At 39.1% G+C, this 20,632-nt stretch overlaps 1 protein-coding gene across 6 annotated transcripts in view; it reads left to right on the forward strand.

The window, feature by feature from the left end:
- Positions 1–20,632, forward strand: part of LOC137978715 (cubilin-like) — a 101,934-nt gene that overhangs the window by 63,706 nt on the left and 17,596 nt on the right. For 5 of the 6 annotated variants that reach the window (XM_068825737.1, XM_068825740.1, XM_068825738.1 and 2 more), the window contains 13 exons: positions 626–682; positions 1,332–1,454; positions 1,958–2,114; positions 3,800–3,972; positions 8,612–8,734; positions 9,434–9,590; positions 11,273–11,445; positions 11,672–11,728; positions 12,365–12,487; positions 13,722–13,881; positions 14,420–14,592; positions 14,834–14,890; positions 20,441–20,554. In XM_068825737.1, the coding sequence (XP_068681838.1) occupies positions 626–682; positions 1,332–1,454; positions 1,958–2,114; positions 3,800–3,972; positions 8,612–8,734; positions 9,434–9,590; positions 11,273–11,445; positions 11,672–11,728; positions 12,365–12,487; positions 13,722–13,881; positions 14,420–14,592; positions 14,834–14,890; positions 20,441–20,554 (1,647 nt within the window). The remainder of the gene's footprint in view (positions 1–625; positions 683–1,331; positions 1,455–1,957; positions 2,115–3,799; positions 3,973–8,611; positions 8,735–9,433; positions 9,591–11,272; positions 11,446–11,671; positions 11,729–12,364; positions 12,488–13,721; positions 13,882–14,419; positions 14,593–14,833; positions 14,891–20,440; positions 20,555–20,632) is intronic. The other variant, XM_068825742.1, reaches the window with a different exon arrangement.

Here is a 20,632-nt window from a genome sequence, read left to right on the forward strand (position 1 = left end):
AATTTTTTATACAAAGTTCTTATACCGCTAAGCTACGAACTAACTGTTTTAGGGGCAACTTGTAATTAGGACAACCAATTTCATATCCCACTATACTAAGTTCAAATTCTGCTCTGCGAGGACCATGGTGTTTAAGGGGAAGGTTCGCGCTTTAGCGGATTAAAGTTGAAAAATATATATTCTGGCTGTTCGTAAAATTCAATCGAGGATCAGTAATAGGTATCCTTCGAACAACCTTGCCGTGGAAATTGAATAGATATGGCTGCATTTATAATTAGGAGATGCCTTCTTCCACTTTGGAAGAACTGCTGTAATTTGTTTCTTCCAAATTTTCGTAGCAGTGAGATTGAAATCAAACATTTAAGAAAAACGACACACTTGTAAATTTGCACGACATGTTTCGGATACTCAGGTATCCATCTTCAGTCGAAGGATGTTTGTTAGTATTATTCTACAATTTGTAATTTACACCTACTTGTTGCATACTTCATATAAAGTCACTCACTTGTAAACATCCTTCAACTGAAGATGGATACTGAATATCCCAAACGTATTTTTCAAATTTTTTAAAGTTGTGTCGTTTTTCTTAAATGTCACGTTATTGTTATTTATGATTTCACCACAGGGAACACCACACTGCGTCCATACCCAAATCAACGACCAACAACGACACCAAGGCCAAGTAAGTAAAAGCCACACTCGGTTGTGCAGAAAAGACCACCTTATAAATTTGATTGGAGAAACTCGTTTACTTTGTTAAGAGTTTTATTGTAACGACACTACCCGAACATTTGTCGCTTTAGTGTTATTGGATGTCATAACACTTGCTTATGTAAAGATTTGTAGTCAGGCGTCTTTAAGATTTATTCGTGATGTAGTTTTAAGTCATTGCTACTGTTATCATCAAGAGCCAGTTATTTCGCAGTTTGAATATAACAAAGACAAAGATTGCATGAGCGCATTGTTAATAGGAGGGCAGAATGGCGCGACAAGTTTCGTTATGTCACTACCGCGAAAAAGAACTGTCAGTTTTTAGAGGATTTTTATTATGTGGTGTATTTCGTATTTTGTGTTGCTTATCCTTGGTACTGGGTAATGATGACCATTTTTTGTGGGGTATTCCAACAACTCCTCCTCGAACGCCTTTTGCACCATCTACGTACAACTTTGCCTGTAGAAGGGCCACCAAATAAGAAGAAAAAGCAACCTAAACTAGGAACTTAACCCGTCTAATACTCAAGCTGCTTCCAACGACTCGTCCATAGTCTTTTTCATGCTTTAACTTCAGTTTTTGAATTGAGTTAATAACAATTATGTTATTTTACTTTTAGGCATTTTCTCTTCGACAACAGTGGCACCAACTACCACCCCTTCTGTGATCCTCCCCTCTGGACCAAGTGCACTAAACCCGACTTCTATTCAAACCATTCTTCCTCAAACGCCTTCTGCACCAGGTAGGTACAACTTTACTGTAGAACTAAGCAATCCGATGAAGACGAAAAGCAATCTAAGTAAACCCGATGACGATGATGATATTACTGTCGTGCGCTTTTTGCTTTTGACGTTTGTTGCAAACGTATCGATTATAAGCTTTGCATCTTAAAGTTTTGGGACAGCGAGCTGTAACGTGGAGATGAAAGATGAATTATCATTGAAACACTGGTAACATTTTCTGCCCCATAAACTTGACAATTCATGAAATCGTCCTCGTCCAGCACACTCTTCATCTCTTTTCGGAAGCTTGTTCGTACGATGAATAGTTCTTTCATGGTTACCGGCCTTTTCCCTCACCGCGTGGGATCTAAAGGTATCAGAAAGATCTTAATAAATTCATTAGAGAATCTTTGGTTTTTTTTTTCATTGCTACGGAATTTCCCTTTCAGATTCTTGTCTCTGATTGTGATTGGTGTTGTTCTCTTCATTATTTTACTTACTGATAATGCTAATTTTCTTTCAGATTGTGGGTCTTTCAGAAACAACATCCTGAGAAGTCCCGGATATCCTAACAACTATCCAAGAAACATGCATTGTGTCTATCGAGTTCCTATTCCTTTTGACCAGAAGTTGATCATTTACTTTAACTATTTTTACTTGGAAAGCGCTTGGAATTGCGTGTAAGTACCAAAACATTAGGATTGGGTTTGCTTTCCAAATATTTGCTCTATTGTACACCTATTAAAGTTTGATTTGCGTGGGCGTGAAAATGAATTGGAGGTTATAAACGGACGCCTTAACATATTCGTTATATTGAATTGGAACATCAATCAAACTGCGGGTAAGAGCCAAGACGTTAGCCAATAATTTGCTTTGCAAATACTTTGCTCTATTCTAGATCGATTACAATATTTAATGCATGGGTACCTTGTTGTGTTCTGGGATGACGTAAATGAATTTTCATTTGGAGGTTATGAACGGACGCCCAAACATACTGTCATCCTATTTCATCGAGCTTTATTTAGATCATCATATTTATAGGATTGCTGGTGGCCTTGTCTTTAAGTAATTAGATTTCAGGCCAGAAGCTACGAAGGCGATCACCTGATGTAGTTTGGTTAGTGAGCGTGTAGCGTGTTTTGAACAATATAAGCGTCGACTAACTCGGTATCCGACTGCTTCCAATTAGCATCTAACGTTTCGTTCAGCAAGATTTCTAGTGAAATGCCACCTTTGGAATACAGCCCTGTTCCTGTGAATCACACAATTGACGAGTTAATCATTACACCAGAGGCCGTTGAACGTTCTCTCTTGGTCGTAAGGGAAGGATTTAAGGCCGATCTCACTCACTGCTGTGTTTAGCAAATAATTGGAAGGGTTTGTTTTCTCGTGGCTGTGCCCTATTGTGATGCCTCATATCGACTCCCATCAGTTCGGCGGGATCAAAGATTCGTCCACCTCCCACGCCTTGGTACGTCTTATCCACGAGTGGCTGCAAGGAGCTGAGACCCCTAAGGCGGTTATAAGATCTTGCCTGATTGACTTTTCTAAGGCATTTGATCGAATCGATCACAACATCTTGATTCATAAGCTTTGCCTACTAAATGTTCTGCCTATCTTATTAAACTGGTGTGCGAGCTTTCTTCAAGACCGGTCCCAGCGTGTCAGGCTTGGTCAAGTGAAATCTAGGTGGAAGTCTATCAATGCCGGGGTACCACAGGGGACCAAGCTTGGTCCCCTGTTTTTCCTGGTCACGATTAAGGACTTGTCTACCTCCCTTCCTATTCATAAGTATATTGACGACTGCACCATCTTCGAGGTTGTCACTCCCGCATGTGCTACGTCTACTCTGCAGAAAGAGGTGGATCAAATAAACCAGTGAACAGTTAGCAACAACATAAGACTCAACGCAAAAAAGACCAAGGAGCTCACTATCTCCTTTGCAAAGAGTCAAGTCTTCCTCGAACCCCTCGTTGTTAACAATCCACAACTTGAGTCTGTCCAGTCAGTCAAGCTACTTAGAGTCCATATCAAGCACGATCTTAAGTGGGATCTTCATGTCGATTCAGTTTTCTTGAAGTAAGCGGTTGTACGCTTTAAGGACAACAAGAAAACTGCCAGGAACGCAGGACTGTCTTGATGATCTAGCTTTCAATATTATTTAATAATATGCCCAATTTAACGATCTTTCCATAATTGTCAAAATATGCGATAAAAATCGCACAGGATTTCGAAGACAGGATTTCTATGCAAATAATTTGCTATTTTATGATGTACCCAATTTCTCGACCTGGTTTGACATGAATGTGACATCTTTTCTTTGATTGCTATTTGATTAATGTGCTTTTGTCCTTTTATATGATAGGTACGACTATTTAAGAATCAGCAATGATAGGAACCATATAATCGGCACATACTGCGGTTTGCAAACTGGACGAAGCGTGCTGATTACCAGTAGCGCAGCTGTGTTGTCTTTTCATTCAGACGGGGTTTTTCAATATAGAGGATTTGACCTATCTTTCTCTTTTTTTCCACTTGGTGAGTTCCTCGGTAACGTGCTGTCGAAGAAGTGTAGTAATGCGAAGGTGGGCGTTATGTAGGGTAAAGCATGGTAGTGTAGTGTAGTGTGGCGTGGCGTGGCGTGGCGTGGCGTGTCATGATGTGGTGTGGTGTGGTGTTGTGTGTTGTGGTGGAGTAGTATAGGGTAGTGTGTGTTGAGTAGGTTTTAGTAATGTTTGGCGTATTGTGGTGTCCTTGTTGTATGTGGTTATGAAAAAAATTGAGTTGGGGAGCCCTGTTAGGGGGAACTATCTCTTGTCCCTAAAATTACTGAGACTGTTATCCCTAAAATTCCTTTTTTTTGGAATTTGACAATATTTGGCAATTCTGAAGTGTAAAGCGGCCCGTTTTTTTTAACAGATAACCTAACACTGTATAATTATACGAAAACTCTACAGTTTAACTTCAGGACACAAGCGGTTGACCGAATTAAAGAGCCTGGGAGCAAATATTGGACATCCTGCTTGAATATGGACTGACAAATGACCCTTTACTGTTCATTAGCAGTCACCAGTGATGTAAATGCTCGGCAAAAGTGACCAACAGCATGATAATTGAGAAATCAAAGCTATTTTCTACTATCCCTAAAATTAATTTGCCAGTTTTCCCTTATCCCTTATATGCTAGAGCTCGTGAACCTCCCCTGGCTTCGTTTGTTTTTACTATGACTAGATCCCCCTGCACTGAGGAGCTTTGTTCCTGACAGGTTGATCTAGTTCATTAAAGAAATATATGTTTTGACGGTAAAATAACATAACAGTAAAAAAGAGATTGTTGAATGTGCTATTGGTGTAGGTTGATTGACTGAAAAATTTCGTAATTGTGACAGAAGAACGTGAAGATAAGCTCAGAATTAATTAGAGTTGTTTCTTAACTGCAGACAGTACTGTTTTGGCCTTCTGGGCCTTATCAGTGCATTGCTACAATCTCAAACGAAGTTTAAGCTTAAAAAGCCACCCCAAATGTCCCACACATGTAATAGATCTAAGCCATGCCAGAGTGCTCAAACTAGCGAGCCTAGTAGAGTGCTCAATTTGAGCATGAAAGCCAAAGCTTTGTAATGCCAAAGAGCTATATCTAACTGCAGACAGTATTTGTATTGAAAAACTTAATTCGAGACAGATAAAAGCTATACTTACAAGAAAGACAAAGAAACGCTACACAACAAAAACTCAAAAAAGAAAAACAAGATCATCATTACAACGGAGCACGCAAACAGCAGGGTGAACCCAAACAGAGCGAAACTATTCCCGAGAAAGACGATGTTTGTAAACTTAAACCCAATATACCTTATAATTGCCCTAGAAAGAAGAAATCGTTCAATCGTAGAGGAGTCTCTAACCCGACAAGCTAACTCACTTCAACACACAAGACATAAAGCACGGGAGAGAGGCAGTCTCCATGTCTAACCCCACGCAACGAAGGAACAGGATCCGAAAGGAAATCATTCACTAAAATACGCATGTAGGCACCATTCTACAAAGTAAAGATCCAATTCCGAAAAGATGGGCCAAAGCCAAAATGCTCCAAAAGATTCATTAGAAACGAACGATTAACATGATCAAAGGTTTTCTCCTGATCTAATGAAACGAGAATACCGGTCTCGGCGGTTTTCTAAATAAAATCTAAGTATCACGAAGAAGGGATAAATTAGAAGAAATAGACCGACCTGGAACAGAACAGGTCTGATCCGGGTCCACAAGAGAACTCAGAACCTTCGATAAACGAACAGGGAGAGCCTTCGAACAAATCTTATTGTCCACAATCAAAAGGGAAATGGGGCACCAATTTTTTCAGATTCTTCCGAACATCTTTCTTATGAACCAAACGTGTAACACTTGACTTCATTGAATAACAAAGCTCGCGGTGGACTAAAGGTTCTTTAAAACTTCAACCAAAAGGGCGTCCAAAAGGGGCCAAAAAGGACTGTAAAACTCGATTGTTAGGCCATCAGGGCCGTGAGTTTTGTTTCTATTAGAGAGCGTAAGGCCCTCGGAAGATTCGCGTTCGGCAACAGACAAAACAAAAAAAAAAAAAGAGTGGAAGAACACATCATGTAAGGGAAAGACAGTTTTCTTATTGATCCGGATCCGCATTTGTTGTACAAAAAGCGAAAATTTGCCAATCAGGGTGCGAGTTGTGCTGTTGTTGATTCAAACTCTGGTGAGGTTTCTTAAAAAAACTGAGGCAAAATTCTGCGAAAGGTAAAAGTATTATGTGCTCTCTGGTGGAGAAAATGCCGCTTTTTACGAGGTAGAAATTAACAAGTTTATTGGGGGAAAGCGGCTGGGAAGCATAATGTTGTCCCAGCCAGCTTGGAAGAAGGGCAAAAGTCTTGAGGATCTATGTTGGTATTATTCACAAAGCTCGTAGTACCGTGATTACTTTTAAACGTTTATATTTATAGTTTAATTTATGCACATCTGTCGCATTGCACTGTATTATTCCGAATTATTCCGGATTATTTCGGAAGTATTCGTTCCTACTCCTGTGATGCGGGGCATGAATGAGTACAAAATTGTCAAATTCTCGAGCTGTCAATTTTCTTTGAGAACGTTTCCCGAAAGTTATCTTTTAAGACATTTTATTATAAATTATGGCCATGTTCTTGATACTTAGAGGACATTACACGTTGGCTCGAAGATATGAATTTTATGTTCTCGTGGCAAGAACAATATTGTTGCTATTGTTCTTGCCACGAGAACATAAAATTCATATCTTCGAGCCAACGTGTAATGTTCTTTTTATTATATGGAGACTAAATATTGATAAATTCCGATTTTATTGTGTTTCAAAGTAGTCAAGTTTTACAAATACGGCAGGGCTTTATAAAAAAGGCGGGGAAAAAAAGGGCGGGAATCATGACGTCATTGAACGATACGACACTCACAAAGGTGACATACGGAAAATACGCCACTCGGGTCCCGGATGTAGTGGCGTATGGAATCTACGAGTGGTTTAGTTCCCAGTAAAACACTCTCCTCCATATAATAAGACGGGTTATCATACACCTTATTCTAAAATGGCCGCCATTTTTGTTTGATTGCAAATTGGCCCTTTTGACCTCGTTCAAGGTTAAATATTCTTTTGAATTTTACGTTTGAAAGCGAGGCCAAAACGGTCAATTTGCAATCAAACAAAAGAATACTAAAATGGCAGCCATTTTGGAATAAGGCGTATAGCAGCCTTATAACCTGTTAACAACATTGTTAATCTGATGTTCTGATTCGGAAAATAATCCAGGGACGTCTAAGCTTTATTATCAAATAGTGATATTGTGCGTGTTCAAGATCGTGCGCTGGGGGCAATAAGAGATACGTGAGGGGACTCCTCAAACGCGCCAAGCTGCCAGCACTTAGCAACAGGCGTTTGCAAGACATCCCCACACTAATATACAAAGTGAAAATTTAGCTTGTACCAATTTGGGTCAGTATGTGAGATATTCAAGGCCAAGAACTCTCACTAGGACCTCAGGAAATGTGATTTCGAAATACTTTGTTTCAACACTATACGTTACGGAAAGCACTTACTAAGCTGGATACCAAGGGCCATTAGTTTGGTCTAAACTTAGTAGTGAACTCAGGAAAGGGCGAAAGCTCAAAAGCATTTAAGGCAAAAACATGAAATAGATCGCTCAAGTTACATAGATAACAGTATTAGTTATTAGTTGCCGCAAGCTTCGTTGCTTATGCAACTGAGTAGATTGGTGTCCCCTAATAGCTTCCTGTATAGTATATATGTTGTGGTTTAATTTTGTTTTTGGTTTGAATTTTTTAAAAACCAGTTCATTTCTTTTTCAAATGAGTTTAACCGTAACTCGCAGTAAAAGGTAATTGTTTTAAAATGGGTGCTTAGACTTAATAAATACTGCTTCTCAGCGCTATTTGTAAGCAGCCTGCAGTTGTCATACACCGCCTGAAATGGTAACTGACTTTCAATTAGTGCGTAAACCTAATTGAGAGCTTAACCCTAATCACTAAGCTGAGAATTTAATCCTAAACACTAAAAATTACTGTTCACATTCATAAAAAATTATTATTGGCTTTGATAGCATCAGAGACAACAATCCATCATAATAATCTTAAAATAATTTTCCTACTTTATTTTATACATACTCCATAAAATTAATTACAGAAACTGTATAGTCAGAGGTCTTTAAGATTTATTCGTGATGTAGTTTTAAGTTATTGTTACTGTTATCATCAAGAGCCAGTTATTTCACAGTTTGAATATAAAAAAGACAAAGGATTGCATGAGCACATTGTTAAAGGAGGGCAGAATGGCGCGACAAGTTTCCTCATGTCACTACTTCGAAATTTTTAGAGGATATTTATTATGTGGTGTATTTCGTATTTTGTGTTGCTTATCCTTGGTACTGGGTAATGATGACCATTTTGTGTGGGGTATTCCAACAACTCCTCCTTGAACGCCTTCTCCACCATCTACGTACAACTTTTCCTGTAGAAGGGCCAACAAATAAAAAGAAAAAGAGATCTAAACTAGGAACTTAACCCGTCTAATACTCAAGCTGCTTCCAACAACTCGTCCATAGTCTTTTTGATGCTTTAACTTTAGTTTTTGAATTGAGTTAATAACAATTATGTTATTTTACTTTTAGGCATTTTCTCTTCGACAACAGTGGCACCAACTACCACCGCTTCTGTGATCCTCCCCTCTGGACCAAGTGCACTAAACCCGACTTCCATTCAAACCACTTCTCCTCAAACGCCTTCTGCCCCAGGTATGACAACTTTACACTGTACCTGTAGAAAGACAACAAATAAGAAGGAGAAAAATGAAACTGACCCAGGAACTTAAGCTTAACCCCTTCTAATACTCTGCTGCTTCCAACAACTTGTTCATTGTCTTTTTGATGCTTTGACTTCAGATTTTGAAATGCGTTAATAACAATTATTGTATTTTACTTTTAGGTATTTTTTCTTTGATTACGGTAACACCAACAACCACCCTCTCTCCGATCGCCTCAGGACCAAATACACTAAACTCCATATTACTGCCGTGTCCAAGCGCTTTTTGCTTTTGACTTTTGTTTTAAACGTATCAATTATAAGCTTTGCGTATTGAAGTTTTGGGACAGTGAGCTGTAACGTGGAGATGAAAGATGAATTATCATTGAATCACTGGTAACATGTTCTGCCCCATAAACTTGAGAATTCATGAAATCGTGCTCGTCCAGCACACTCTTCATCTCTTTTTGGAAGCATTTTTATAGGATGAATAGTTCTTTTATGGCTGCCCGCCTTTTTCCTCACCACGTGGGATCTAAAGGCATCAGAAAGATCTTAATAAATTAATTAGAGAATCTTTGGTTTTTTTTTTTCATTGCTACGGAATTTCCATTTGAGATACGTGTCTCTGATTGTGATTGGTGTTGTTCTCTTCAATATTTTACTTACTGATAATGCTAATTTTCTTTCAGATTGTGGGTCTTTCAGAAACAACATCCTGAGAAGTCCCGGATATCCTAACAACTATCCAAGAAACATGCATTGTGTCTATCGAGTTCCTATTCCTTTTGACCAGAAGTTGGTCATTTTCTTTAACTTTTTTTACTTGGAAAGCGCTTGGAATTGCGTGTAAGTACCAAAACCTTAGGATTGGGTTTCCAAATATTTGCTCTATTTTACACCTATTAAAGTTTGATTTGCGTGGGCGTGAAAATGTATTGGAGGTTATAAACGGATGCCTTAACATATTCGTTATATTGAATTGGAACATCAATCAAACTGCGGGTAAGAGCCAAGACGTTAGCCAATAATTTGCTTTGCAAATACTTTTCTCTATTCTAGATCGATTACAATATTTAATGCATGGGTACCTTGTTGTGTTCTGGGATGACGTAAATGAATTTTCATTTGGAGATTATATACGGACGCCCAAACATACTGTCATCCTATTTCATCGAGCTTTATTTAGATCATCAAATTTATAGGATTGCTGGTGGCCTTGTCTTTAAGTAATTAGATTTCAAGCCAGAAGCTACGAAGGCGATCAGCTGATGTAGTTTGGTTAGTGAGCGTGTAGCGTGTTTTGAACAATGTAAGCCTCGACTAACTCAGTATCCGACCGCTTCCAATTAGCATCTAACGTTTCGTTCAGCAATATTTCTAGTGAAATGCCACCTTTGGAATACAGCCCTGTTCCTGTGAATCACACAATTGACGAGTTAATCATTACACCAGAGGCCGTTGAACGTTCTCTCTTGGCCGTAAGGGAAGGATTTAAGGCCGATCTCACTCACTGCTGTGTTTAGCAAATAATTGGAAGGGTTTGTGTTCTCGTGGCTGTGCCCTATTGTGATGCCTCATATCGACTCCCATCAGTTCGGCGGGATCAAAGATTCGTCCACCTCCCACGCCTTGGTACGTCTTTTCCACGAGTGGCTGCAAGGAGCTGAGACCCCTAAGGCGGTTATTAGATCTTGCCTGATTGACTTTTCTAAGGCACTTGATCGAATCGATCACAACATCTTGATTCATAAGCTTTGCCTACTAAATGTTCTGCCTATCTTATTGAACTGGTGTGCGAGCTTTCTTCAAGACCGGTCCCAGCGTGTCAGGCTTGGTCAAGTGAAATCTAGGTGGAAGTCTATCAATGCCGGGCTACCACAGGGGACCAAGCTTGGTCCCCTGTTTTTCCTGGTCATGATTAAGGAGTTGTCTACCTCCCTTCCTATTCATAAGTATATTGACGATTGCACCATCCTCGAGGTTGTCACTCCCGCATGTGCTACGTCTACTCTGCAGAAAGAGGTGGATCAAATAAAACCAGTGAACAGTTAGCAACAACATAAGACTCAACACAAAAAAAGACCAAGGAGCTCACTATCTGCTTTGCAAAGAGTCAAGTCTTCCTCGAACCCCTCGTTGTTAACAATCCACAACTTGAGTCTGTCCAGTCAGTCAAGCTACTTGGAGTCCATATCAAGCACGATCTTAAGTGGGATCTTCATGTCGATTCAGTTTTCTTGAAGTAAGCGGTTGTACGCTTTAAGGACAACAAGGAAACTGCCAGGAACGCAGGACTGTCTTGATGATCTAGCTTTCAATATTATTTAATAATATGCCCAATTTAACGATCTTTCCATAGTTGTCAAAATATGGGATAAAAATCGCACAGGATTTCGAAGACAGGATTTCTATGCAAATAATTTGCTATTTTATGATGTACCCAATTTCTCGACCTGGTTTGACATGAATGTGACATCTTTTCTTTGATTGCTATTTAATTAATGTGCTTTTGTCCTTTTATATGATAGGTACGACTATTTAAGAATCAGCAATGATAGGAACCATATAATCGGCACATACTGCGGTTTGCAAACTGGACGAAGCGTGCTGATTACCAGTAGCGCAGCGGTGTTGTCTTTTCATTCAGACGGGGTTTTTCAATATAGAGGATTTGACCTATCTTTCTCTTTTTTTCCACTTGGTGAGTTCCTCGGTAACGTGCTGTCGAAGAAGTGTAGTAATGTGAAGGTGGGCGTTGTATAGGGTAAAGCGTGGTAGTGTAGTGTAGTGTAGTGTAGTGTAGTGTTGCGTGGCGTGGCGTGGCGTGGCGTGGCGTGGCTCAGAATTAAAACATGTTTTTCAATTCTTTTAAAGTTGTGTCGTTTTTCTTAAATGTCACGTTATTGTTATTTATGATTTCACCACAGGGAACACCACACTGCGTCCATACTCAACTCAACGACCAACAACGACACCAAGGCCAGGTAAGTTAAAGTCACACTCGGTTGTGCAGAAAAGACCACCTTATAAATTTGATTGGAGAAACTCGTTTACTTTGTTAAGACTTCTATTGTAACGACACTACCCGCACATTTGTCGCTTTAGTGTTATTGGATGTCATAACACGTGTTTATGTAAAGATTTGTAGTCAGGCGTCTTTAAGATTTATTCGTGATGTAGTTTTAAGTCATTGTTACTGTTATCATTAAGAGCCAGTTATTTCGCAGTTTGAATATAACAAAGACAAAGATTGCATGAGCGCATTGTTAATAGGAGGGCAGAATGGCGCGACAAGTTTCGTCATGTCACACCGCGAATTTTTTAGAGGATATTTATTATGTGCTGTATTTCGTATTTTGTGTTGCTTATCCTTGGTACTGAGTAATGATGACCATTTTGTGTGGGGTATTCCAACAACTCCTCCTCGAACGCCTTCTGCACCATCTACGTACAACTTTGCCTGTAGAAGGGCCACCAAATAAGAAGAAAAAGCAACCTAAACTAGGAACTTGACCCGTTTAATACTCAAGCTGTTTCCAACGACTCGTCCATAGTCTTTTTCATGCTTTAACTTCAGTTTTTGAATTGAGTTAATAACAATTATGTTATTTTACTTTCAGGCATTTTCTCTCCGACAACAGTGGCACAAACTACCACCCCTTCTATGATCCTCCCCTCTGGACCAAGTACACTAAACTCGACTTCTATTGAAACCACTCCTCCTCAAACGCCTTCTGCCTCAGGTACGTACAACTTTACACTGTACCTGTAGAAAGACAACAAATAAAAAAGAGAAAAAAACAAACTAACCCAGGAACTTAACCCCTTTTAATACTCTGCTGCTTCCAAAAACTCGTTCATGGTCTTTTCGATGCTTTGACTTCAGATTTTGAAATGCGTTAATGACAATTATTGTATTTTACTTTTAGGTATTTTTTCTTTGATTACGGTAATAAGCACAAACACCTGCAAATAGCACGCTTAATCAGGGTGGGTACTGGGTAGCATGAACACACATAATATTTGAATTACAGGAAAGATGAAATAAACCACAGAAGCTAGAAGATGAAGATTATAAGAGCAGCGAAAGATGAGAGAGATTCAGATTCCTTTCATCTTATCTATTAGCGACTATCTAAATTAGCAGAATAGTCTTGTTTTTGGAAGATTTGGAATAGAGTTTCAGTGAATATTCTCAGTCTTGAATCTATATTTCAGGAGATGTGTCAAATTTCCTGATATTCTGTTGCAAACATTTGTGCGGCTTTAATAGAAAAAAAAATACTTAATGGATAGCAGTGCTTTATTGTAGACATCAAGCATTAAGGTAGAAGAAAGTTGAAAGTAAACGTTCCCTAAATTTGGCAAAAATTCAATTGTTTCCAGCGAACAACATTTTTGTGACAGTAAAGATCTTCCTTTAATGTGTTTAGCTGTCTGACCCAAGGCAATGAGGCCGTGGGTTTCATATGAATAAACTAAAGGCCTATATGTGTTACGCAATGTTTCAAAGGGAAACAAACAAACAAAAAAGAATGCACTTTCTCTTTCATCCGTACGATATGGTTGACTACAGTGTGGACAGGTCTAACGGGAGAATTAAAAGCGATAAGGTTTAGGAAAGATTATTTCGAAAGCATCGGGGTGGAAAACGTAGACGTAAAACCTACCACTAGACGTAAAAAGCTTGGGAAAGAATTTTTCAATGAATTTGTTGGATATTCTGTAGGTGTACGTGGCCCTAGCCAGAAAAAAATTATGACTGAGGCAACGTCCGTGCTTAAATTCGCCTCGTACGTATTTAGGGTGTTTTTGCTTCCTACATTCAAAGATAGCTCTGGTATCCCGCCTTACTAAAAAAATCGCAAAAAAAAAATGACGGAGGCAAGTGCCTCGGATTGCCTCATACTGGCCACGGCCCTGGTGTAACAAAATGAAAACTCTAGTGTGGTTGAAAATATTTTGCTTCAATTCCAGATTGTGGTTCTGTCCAAAACAACACCCTGAGAAGTCCCGGATATCCCAACAACTATCCAAGCAACATGGATTGTGTTTATCGCGTTCCTATTCCTCTTGACCAGGAGTTGGAAATTTACTTTAAAGATTTCAAGTTGGAATACAGTTGGAATTATTGCACGTAAGTACCAGGAAATGACGCCCAATTATACTTGTTACAACGAGTTTTTTTTACTTTCTATCATCGCATTGCATTCAGCTTTATTTACATCATCAAATTCATAGGATTGCTTGTGGTCTTGTCTATAACTAATTAGATTCCAAGCCAGACGCCACGAAGGCCATGAGCTAATGTACTTTCCACTAGTCGATATCCAGCGTGTTTTGAACAATGTAAGCCTTGAGTAACGGTATTAGACCGCTCATCCACTAAGGTTTAAACTGAGTTGAGATCCCGGCACAACAAGGAAACTGCCAGGAACGCAGGACTGTCTTGATGACCTAGCTTTCAATATTTAATAATATGCCCAATTTAACGATCTTTCCGTAGTTGTCAAAATATGCGATAAAAATCGCACAGGATTTCGAAGACAGGATTTCTATGCAAATAATTTGCTATTTTATGATGTACCCAATTTCTCGACCTGGTTTGACATGAATGTGACATCTTTTCTTTGATTGCTGTTTGATTAATGTGCTTTTGTCCTTTTATATGATAGGTTCGACTATTTAAGAATCAGCAATGATAGGAACCATATAATCGGCACATACTGCGGTGTACAAACTGGACTACGCGTGCTGATTACCAGTAGCGCAGCTGTGTTGTCTTTTCATTCAGACGGGAGTGTTCAATATAGAGGATTTGACCTATCTTTCTCTTTTCTTCCACTTGGTGAGTTCCTCGGTAACGTGCTGTCGAAGAAGTGTAGTAATGTGAAGGTGGGCGTTGTGTAGGGTAAAGCATGGTAGTGTAGTGTAGTGTAGTGTAGTGTAGTGTGGCGTGGCGTGGCGTGGCGTAGCGTGGCGTGACGTAGCGTGGCGTGGCTCAGAATTAAAACATGTTTTTCAATTCTTTTAAAGTTGTGTCGTTTTTCTTAAATGTCACGTTATTGTTATTTATGATTTCACCACAGGGAACACCACACTGCGTCCATACTCAACTCAACGACCAACAACGACACCAAGGCCAGGTAAGTAAAAGTCACACTCGGTTGTGCAGAAAAGACCACCTTATAAATTTGATTGGAGAAACTCGTTTACTTTGTTAAGACTTCTATTGTAACGACACTACCCGCACATTTGTCGCTTTAGTGTTATTGGATGTCATAACACGTGTTTATGTAAAGATTTGTAGTCAGGCGTCTTTAAGATTTATTCGTGATGTAGTTTTAAGTCATTGTTACTGTTATCATTAAGAGCCAGTTATTTCGCAGTTTGAATATAACAAAGACAAAGATTGCATGAGCGCATTGTTAATAGGAGGGCAGAATGGCGCGAGAAGTTTCGTCATGTCACAACTGCGAAATTTTTTGAGGATATTTATTATGTGGTGCATTTCGTATTTTGTGTTGCTTATCCTTGGTACTGGGTAATGATGACCATTTTGTGTGGGGTATTCCAACAACTCCTCCTCGAACGCCTTCTTCACCATCTACGTACAACTTTGCCTGTAGAAGGGCCACCAAATAAGAAGAAAAAGCAAGCTAAACTAGGAACTTAAAGAGTATTTTACGAAAACCACCACGGTGGTCCACTAATATGACAGCCAGAAATCAACTAAAAGCCTCTGGAGTTCACGTGACAGTACACATGAGTAGAAACACATCTCCTAATATACTTGCAACGTTTCAAATGCGGAGAATCATAATGATCATCATCGCAGATTTGTCAACTAAAGTTGTATGTTTTATAAGATCTATAATTAAAGGGAGTGTTGCTATCTCTCTACCAGCAGAGATATCTCGAAATGCATGAGCTTCACGCCGTCGCAACTGGGCACCTCTCACCAATTAGGTACATCGAATGATATGTATAAATTAAGTCTTGGAACAGTTTACCCACATCTGTAATTCATGAATGACTAAGTGAATTTAAAACTATTGTCGCATCAATGTAGACGTTCTTCATCTTAAATATTTTATTTTATTTATTCATCTGTTTACTTAATCTTTATTATTTTAAACTGCTAGTATAGTTTTTACTGTTTTAGAGATACACTTATTCAAGATTACAGTGCCTCCCAACTCAACGCAGTTTTTCACTTTATTTATTGTCCGAAATCATCCCAAATACATTTTGTTGTTTTTAGAAACTTTGGATTGAAAATTCACTTTTTTATTTGTGTTGAAGGCCGGGATGACGTCATAAAATGCTTAACAGTTTGTTGTTCCTTTTAAATTAATTGGTGACGTCATCCCTGTATCCAACTCATTCCCCTTCATTGCTCGGTTACGGATCAAAGTGTAACGCTTTTTCCGTCTTTCAAAGCAAAAAAAAGGAAGTGAATTTTCAATCCAAAGGCTCTACAACCAACACAATGTATTTGGGACTATGTCGGAGAATAAATAAAGCGGAGAACGTTGTTGAGTTGATAGTCACTTTAAAGAGAGACACTTAAGAAAGCGAAACAAATTTCAGTATACTATGGTGTCCCGCAAAGTGACAATTCAGAAAGTGAAAATGCCGTTTTTGAAAAACAAAAACGTTACGGAACTGGTAACTTGTGAAAAGATTTATTTCTAGGACACCTTCAACCTCATATTAGGCCGTATTCTGTGAGCGAGTATGGTTCAATTCCGCTGCCATTGGTCGGGTACTTCATTTTAATATAGCAAAAAGATATATGTTAACTCAGCTTTGTAAGTAAGGACCAGCGTAACAGATCTTAACTCACTGAATACGTATTGGGTTGTTACCTCCAAAAGCGCGCAGTTTTCTCGTAATTTCCTTCCAAGGCTCATTACAATTCCCCCCAAATATAGTCACAGCCATTTTGTTTGCGTATGCGTAATAAATATTTATTGGAATATCCGCTTTCAAATGGACGCAGAAGGGTAAGCATGGTGGTGTCACAGCGTTTTGTGTTCCCCCGTGTTATCTGTTCCCCCGAACACTGAGCACTAGTGCTGTGTGTCCCCCTTTCGCCATAACGATAAATATGATAGCAGAATATGAATACAGGAAGTTTCCTAAACATGCATAAAAGCTAACCTTAGGCCTAAAAACTTTTGTTTGGGCCTGATATGGCCCAAGGGTAGCCGGAACCGATAAAACAAACCTTCCATCCACCGGTTTCACATACAGGACAGCAGCTTAAAGGAAGGTCGGAGGAAGTTTGCTTTAATGAATTCGAAGGCGATTTCAAACGCCAGAAGGCAACGATAACTGATAAAACAGTCCATGGTACATCATTTTAGTGCAAGGAGAAGATCACTTCTCAAAGTGTGTTCATTTATTGTTCTTCTGGTTTCCTTCCACGAAACTCAGCAAATTGCTGTGGCACGATCGTGCAGGCGTCTTCTGAGAAACGTTGGCTGGTGGAACACCGTTTTGAACACGTACAGTGAGAGCAGATTCAAAAGAACTTTTCGCGTCTCAAAGGCAACTTTTTGGTTGTTCTTCCTCTGATTTACTCGAATGTATATCCGTAAAACATCTACCAGATGATGTCGAATATTTATGACAGAAACTGGCAATTTCTGAATAACTGATTTCTTCGACTTCTTTTTCGTCATTGGCATTGTCGAGTATAGCTGGAGTCGCAATCGAGAAAAAAGAATGCTTGTATGCATTTGAATTTGCAAATATGTGCATAAAAAACTTATAAGGACGATTTGCTCGAGTTCTAGAATATGAAGGCTGAACTAAATTTGGAAGAGAAATATGGGCTAAGTTGTAAACAACTATATACATCATAGTTACCGAGTCTACGTATCTATGTTTTTCTAAACTATCCCAGCCCAGTGAGTGTGTCATACCTATCACACTAGAATAACTAGTAATCAGAGGAAACACAACTAGCAGCAGCACGTTGAATTGATTCTATAGATGCTATGTGCTGCTTTTTAAAAGAAGACCAACAGCGTGAAGCATATTCAACACGTGACCTAACTAATGACTTATAGGCCTGTTATTTAACATAATTGCTGCAGCTATATAGATTTCTACGTAAAAGGCCAAGGATCTTTGAGGCTTTAGATTTGACCTCTCTAACTTGTGTATCCCATTGCAAATCATCTTGTATTAAGATACCCAGATACTTATGGCATGATACTATCCCTAGGGGTTTATTTGACATCTGACAGCTAATAATCGACTCTGAGTTTGATCTAGTTATAGACACAACATTGCATTTATCAAAAATTAAGGCTCATTTGCCAGGTTTTGGCCCACTGTCAGTAATAGAGTCAATGTCATTTTGAAAGATGACTTCATCTTGGGAGCTCAGGATTTCACGATACATTACAGCGTCATCAGCAAACATCATTTATCTAGGTGATGAACAGAGAGGGGCTAAGCACTGTGCCTTAGGGAACACCAGATGTGACATCAGCCCAACCTGATTTTTCATCATTCACTTGGACACGTTGAGAGCGGCCTGGAAGGAATTATTTAATCCATTCCAAGGTTTTATTTCGGACACCATAGTAAGAGAGCTTATACAGTAATCTCTGATGAGGAACACTATCAAAGGCTTTTGCAAAGTCAAGCAGAAGGACATCAGTTCTTGTACGCTTGTCCAAAGAGGAGAACCAATCGTCCAGAACGGTTGTCAATTGTGTTACGGTAGAAAAGCCTTTGCGAAATCTATACTGATAAGGTGTTATGATGTCATTATATGGTCTTTGAATTTCCCGCCAGGACGGTAAAATATTTAAACTTCTCTAACAAAAACAATAGCACTTCCGCCATGTCAATTTTCTTTGTTAGAAGCGCAAGCATATAACAGAAAACCAAAATCTGTAACATTTACGACATGTTGCGAAGATTGAAGGTAACTCAAACCATTTTTTCGTAGAAGGCGGTAAGATCAAATGTTCGGTTGGTTCTGGCTTAACGTATAAATGCCAGTTTGAATAGGTTTTGAACAAACTGCTCCAGCAGTCCCGCAGTCATCTTTGTTTTTATTCTCTGATTCTTCCGATTATACGATTGTTTGCACCCGAACAAACACCACCCCTAATAATGAAGGCAACGCAGAAAAATAAAGCAACACTTGATTATTACTCGTTCTAAAACAGTTGGGCCCGAAAAAACACAGGGACAGCGGGAGCAATAGTTGAAAACTCGCTGAATTCCACTTCACGACTGCAGAAGTGCGGGACCAACAGTTTTATGCTGTAAAAAAAAAAAAAAGGCCGTGTATTCTAGAATCGCTCCAACACAAGCGCGATTTCCAACATAGGATCAGGTCAATCGAAATTACAAAAAATGTCGTCAGCTCACGAAATGCAGCGTGTTGATCGGGAGCTCTCTTAGAGCTCATCTCTAGAACAAGAAAAAGTGTCTGAATTTACTACACTAGATAAAATACTCGGAGCGAACTCTAAAGAGAAAAATATGTACGGGCGATTTGCGTGGATGAAAAACTGTCGCTATTAACGAAATGATATTTAGCGCGTTTCCTTCAGGCTGAATTCGACGTGATTTTAGGAAGCTTTCATTGTGGCTAAACTTTTCACTTCCTTTGGCGCGCGTCTATGTTCACGCTTGAATTGTTCACTTTATCGCACCTCACATTTCAGATCACACTCGAAATCGTTTGATTGACAGTAGGCAAATTCTGCAATGGGACCAAGGTATTCCCACAGCTAAATCTTTTGGCCAATCCCAGATAACTTGTTCTGGATATGCAAATTAATATGCTGCCTTTCACAAAATTTGGCACCGCAAGTAAATGTCGCAGAAAACTATAGCATCCTGCGCGATGTTGAAAATCGTTTTGTAGGGGCATTTTTATGCTACAGAATACGGCCTATATAAATAAAAATATAGTCGACATCACCATTTTGATTTTAGAATCATCACCATTTGTGCCGAATCAAACAGTTTACGATAAACAAACAAATGAATATACGTAGAAAGTCTGTAAGTTTTAAACGAAATCAATGCCATACAACACAATGCGATGCTCACCTAAGTTTGTAGTGATGCAACATCCATTCCCTGTTACGTTCTTCCTCCCTATGACAAAAGAATACTCGATTGGTCCAAATGAACCAAAAGCGAATGTAAATATTTGCAGTTCCCACGTTCATTTTTCTCACAGTATCACGTTTATGATTATGATCTGAATTTTCTATTTTTCTAACTCCACAAAGGCATCTAGGCTTTGAGGACAGAACGAAAACAGTATCCGAGTTAAACCTTCATTCACTAAAATCGACGCCATTACAGTAAATGAAATTCTCTCAAAGACCTACCGAAAAAAAAAAAAACACCTTTCTATTACCCACTGAAAGCTTCCAAAGATACGCAGGTAAACACTCTGGGACAAAAGTGAGAGGTACGGCAAAAATGTCAAATCGAAGCCGGTTTAACTTAATGAATAGATCGGAATGGAGCGAGTGAATGAGTGAGTGACATCAAACCTGCTCTAATACCTGATGGCATAACTACGTCATACCTTTTAACCCAGTTTTATACTTAACCTTCTTCGAACAACTCGCTCATTGTCTTTTTTATGCCTTAACTTCAGTTTTTGAATTGTATTAATGACAATTATTGCATTTTACTTTTAGGCATTTTTTCTTCGGCAACAATAGAACCAAATACCACCCCTTCTCCGATTGCCTCTGGACCAAGTGCACTAAGCCCCACTCCTCCTCCTCCTCCTCAAACGCCTTCTGCACGAGGTACGTACAATTTTACCTGCAGAAATGTTTTCAGATGAAGACAGAAAGCAATCGATTTTCCTACTTTATTTTATACAT

This window comes from Montipora foliosa, chromosome 12 (assembly GCF_036669935.1).
Source record: "Montipora foliosa isolate CH-2021 chromosome 12, ASM3666993v2, whole genome shotgun sequence".
In the NCBI taxonomy this organism is placed as follows: Eukaryota; Metazoa; Cnidaria; class Anthozoa; order Scleractinia; family Acroporidae; genus Montipora; species Montipora foliosa.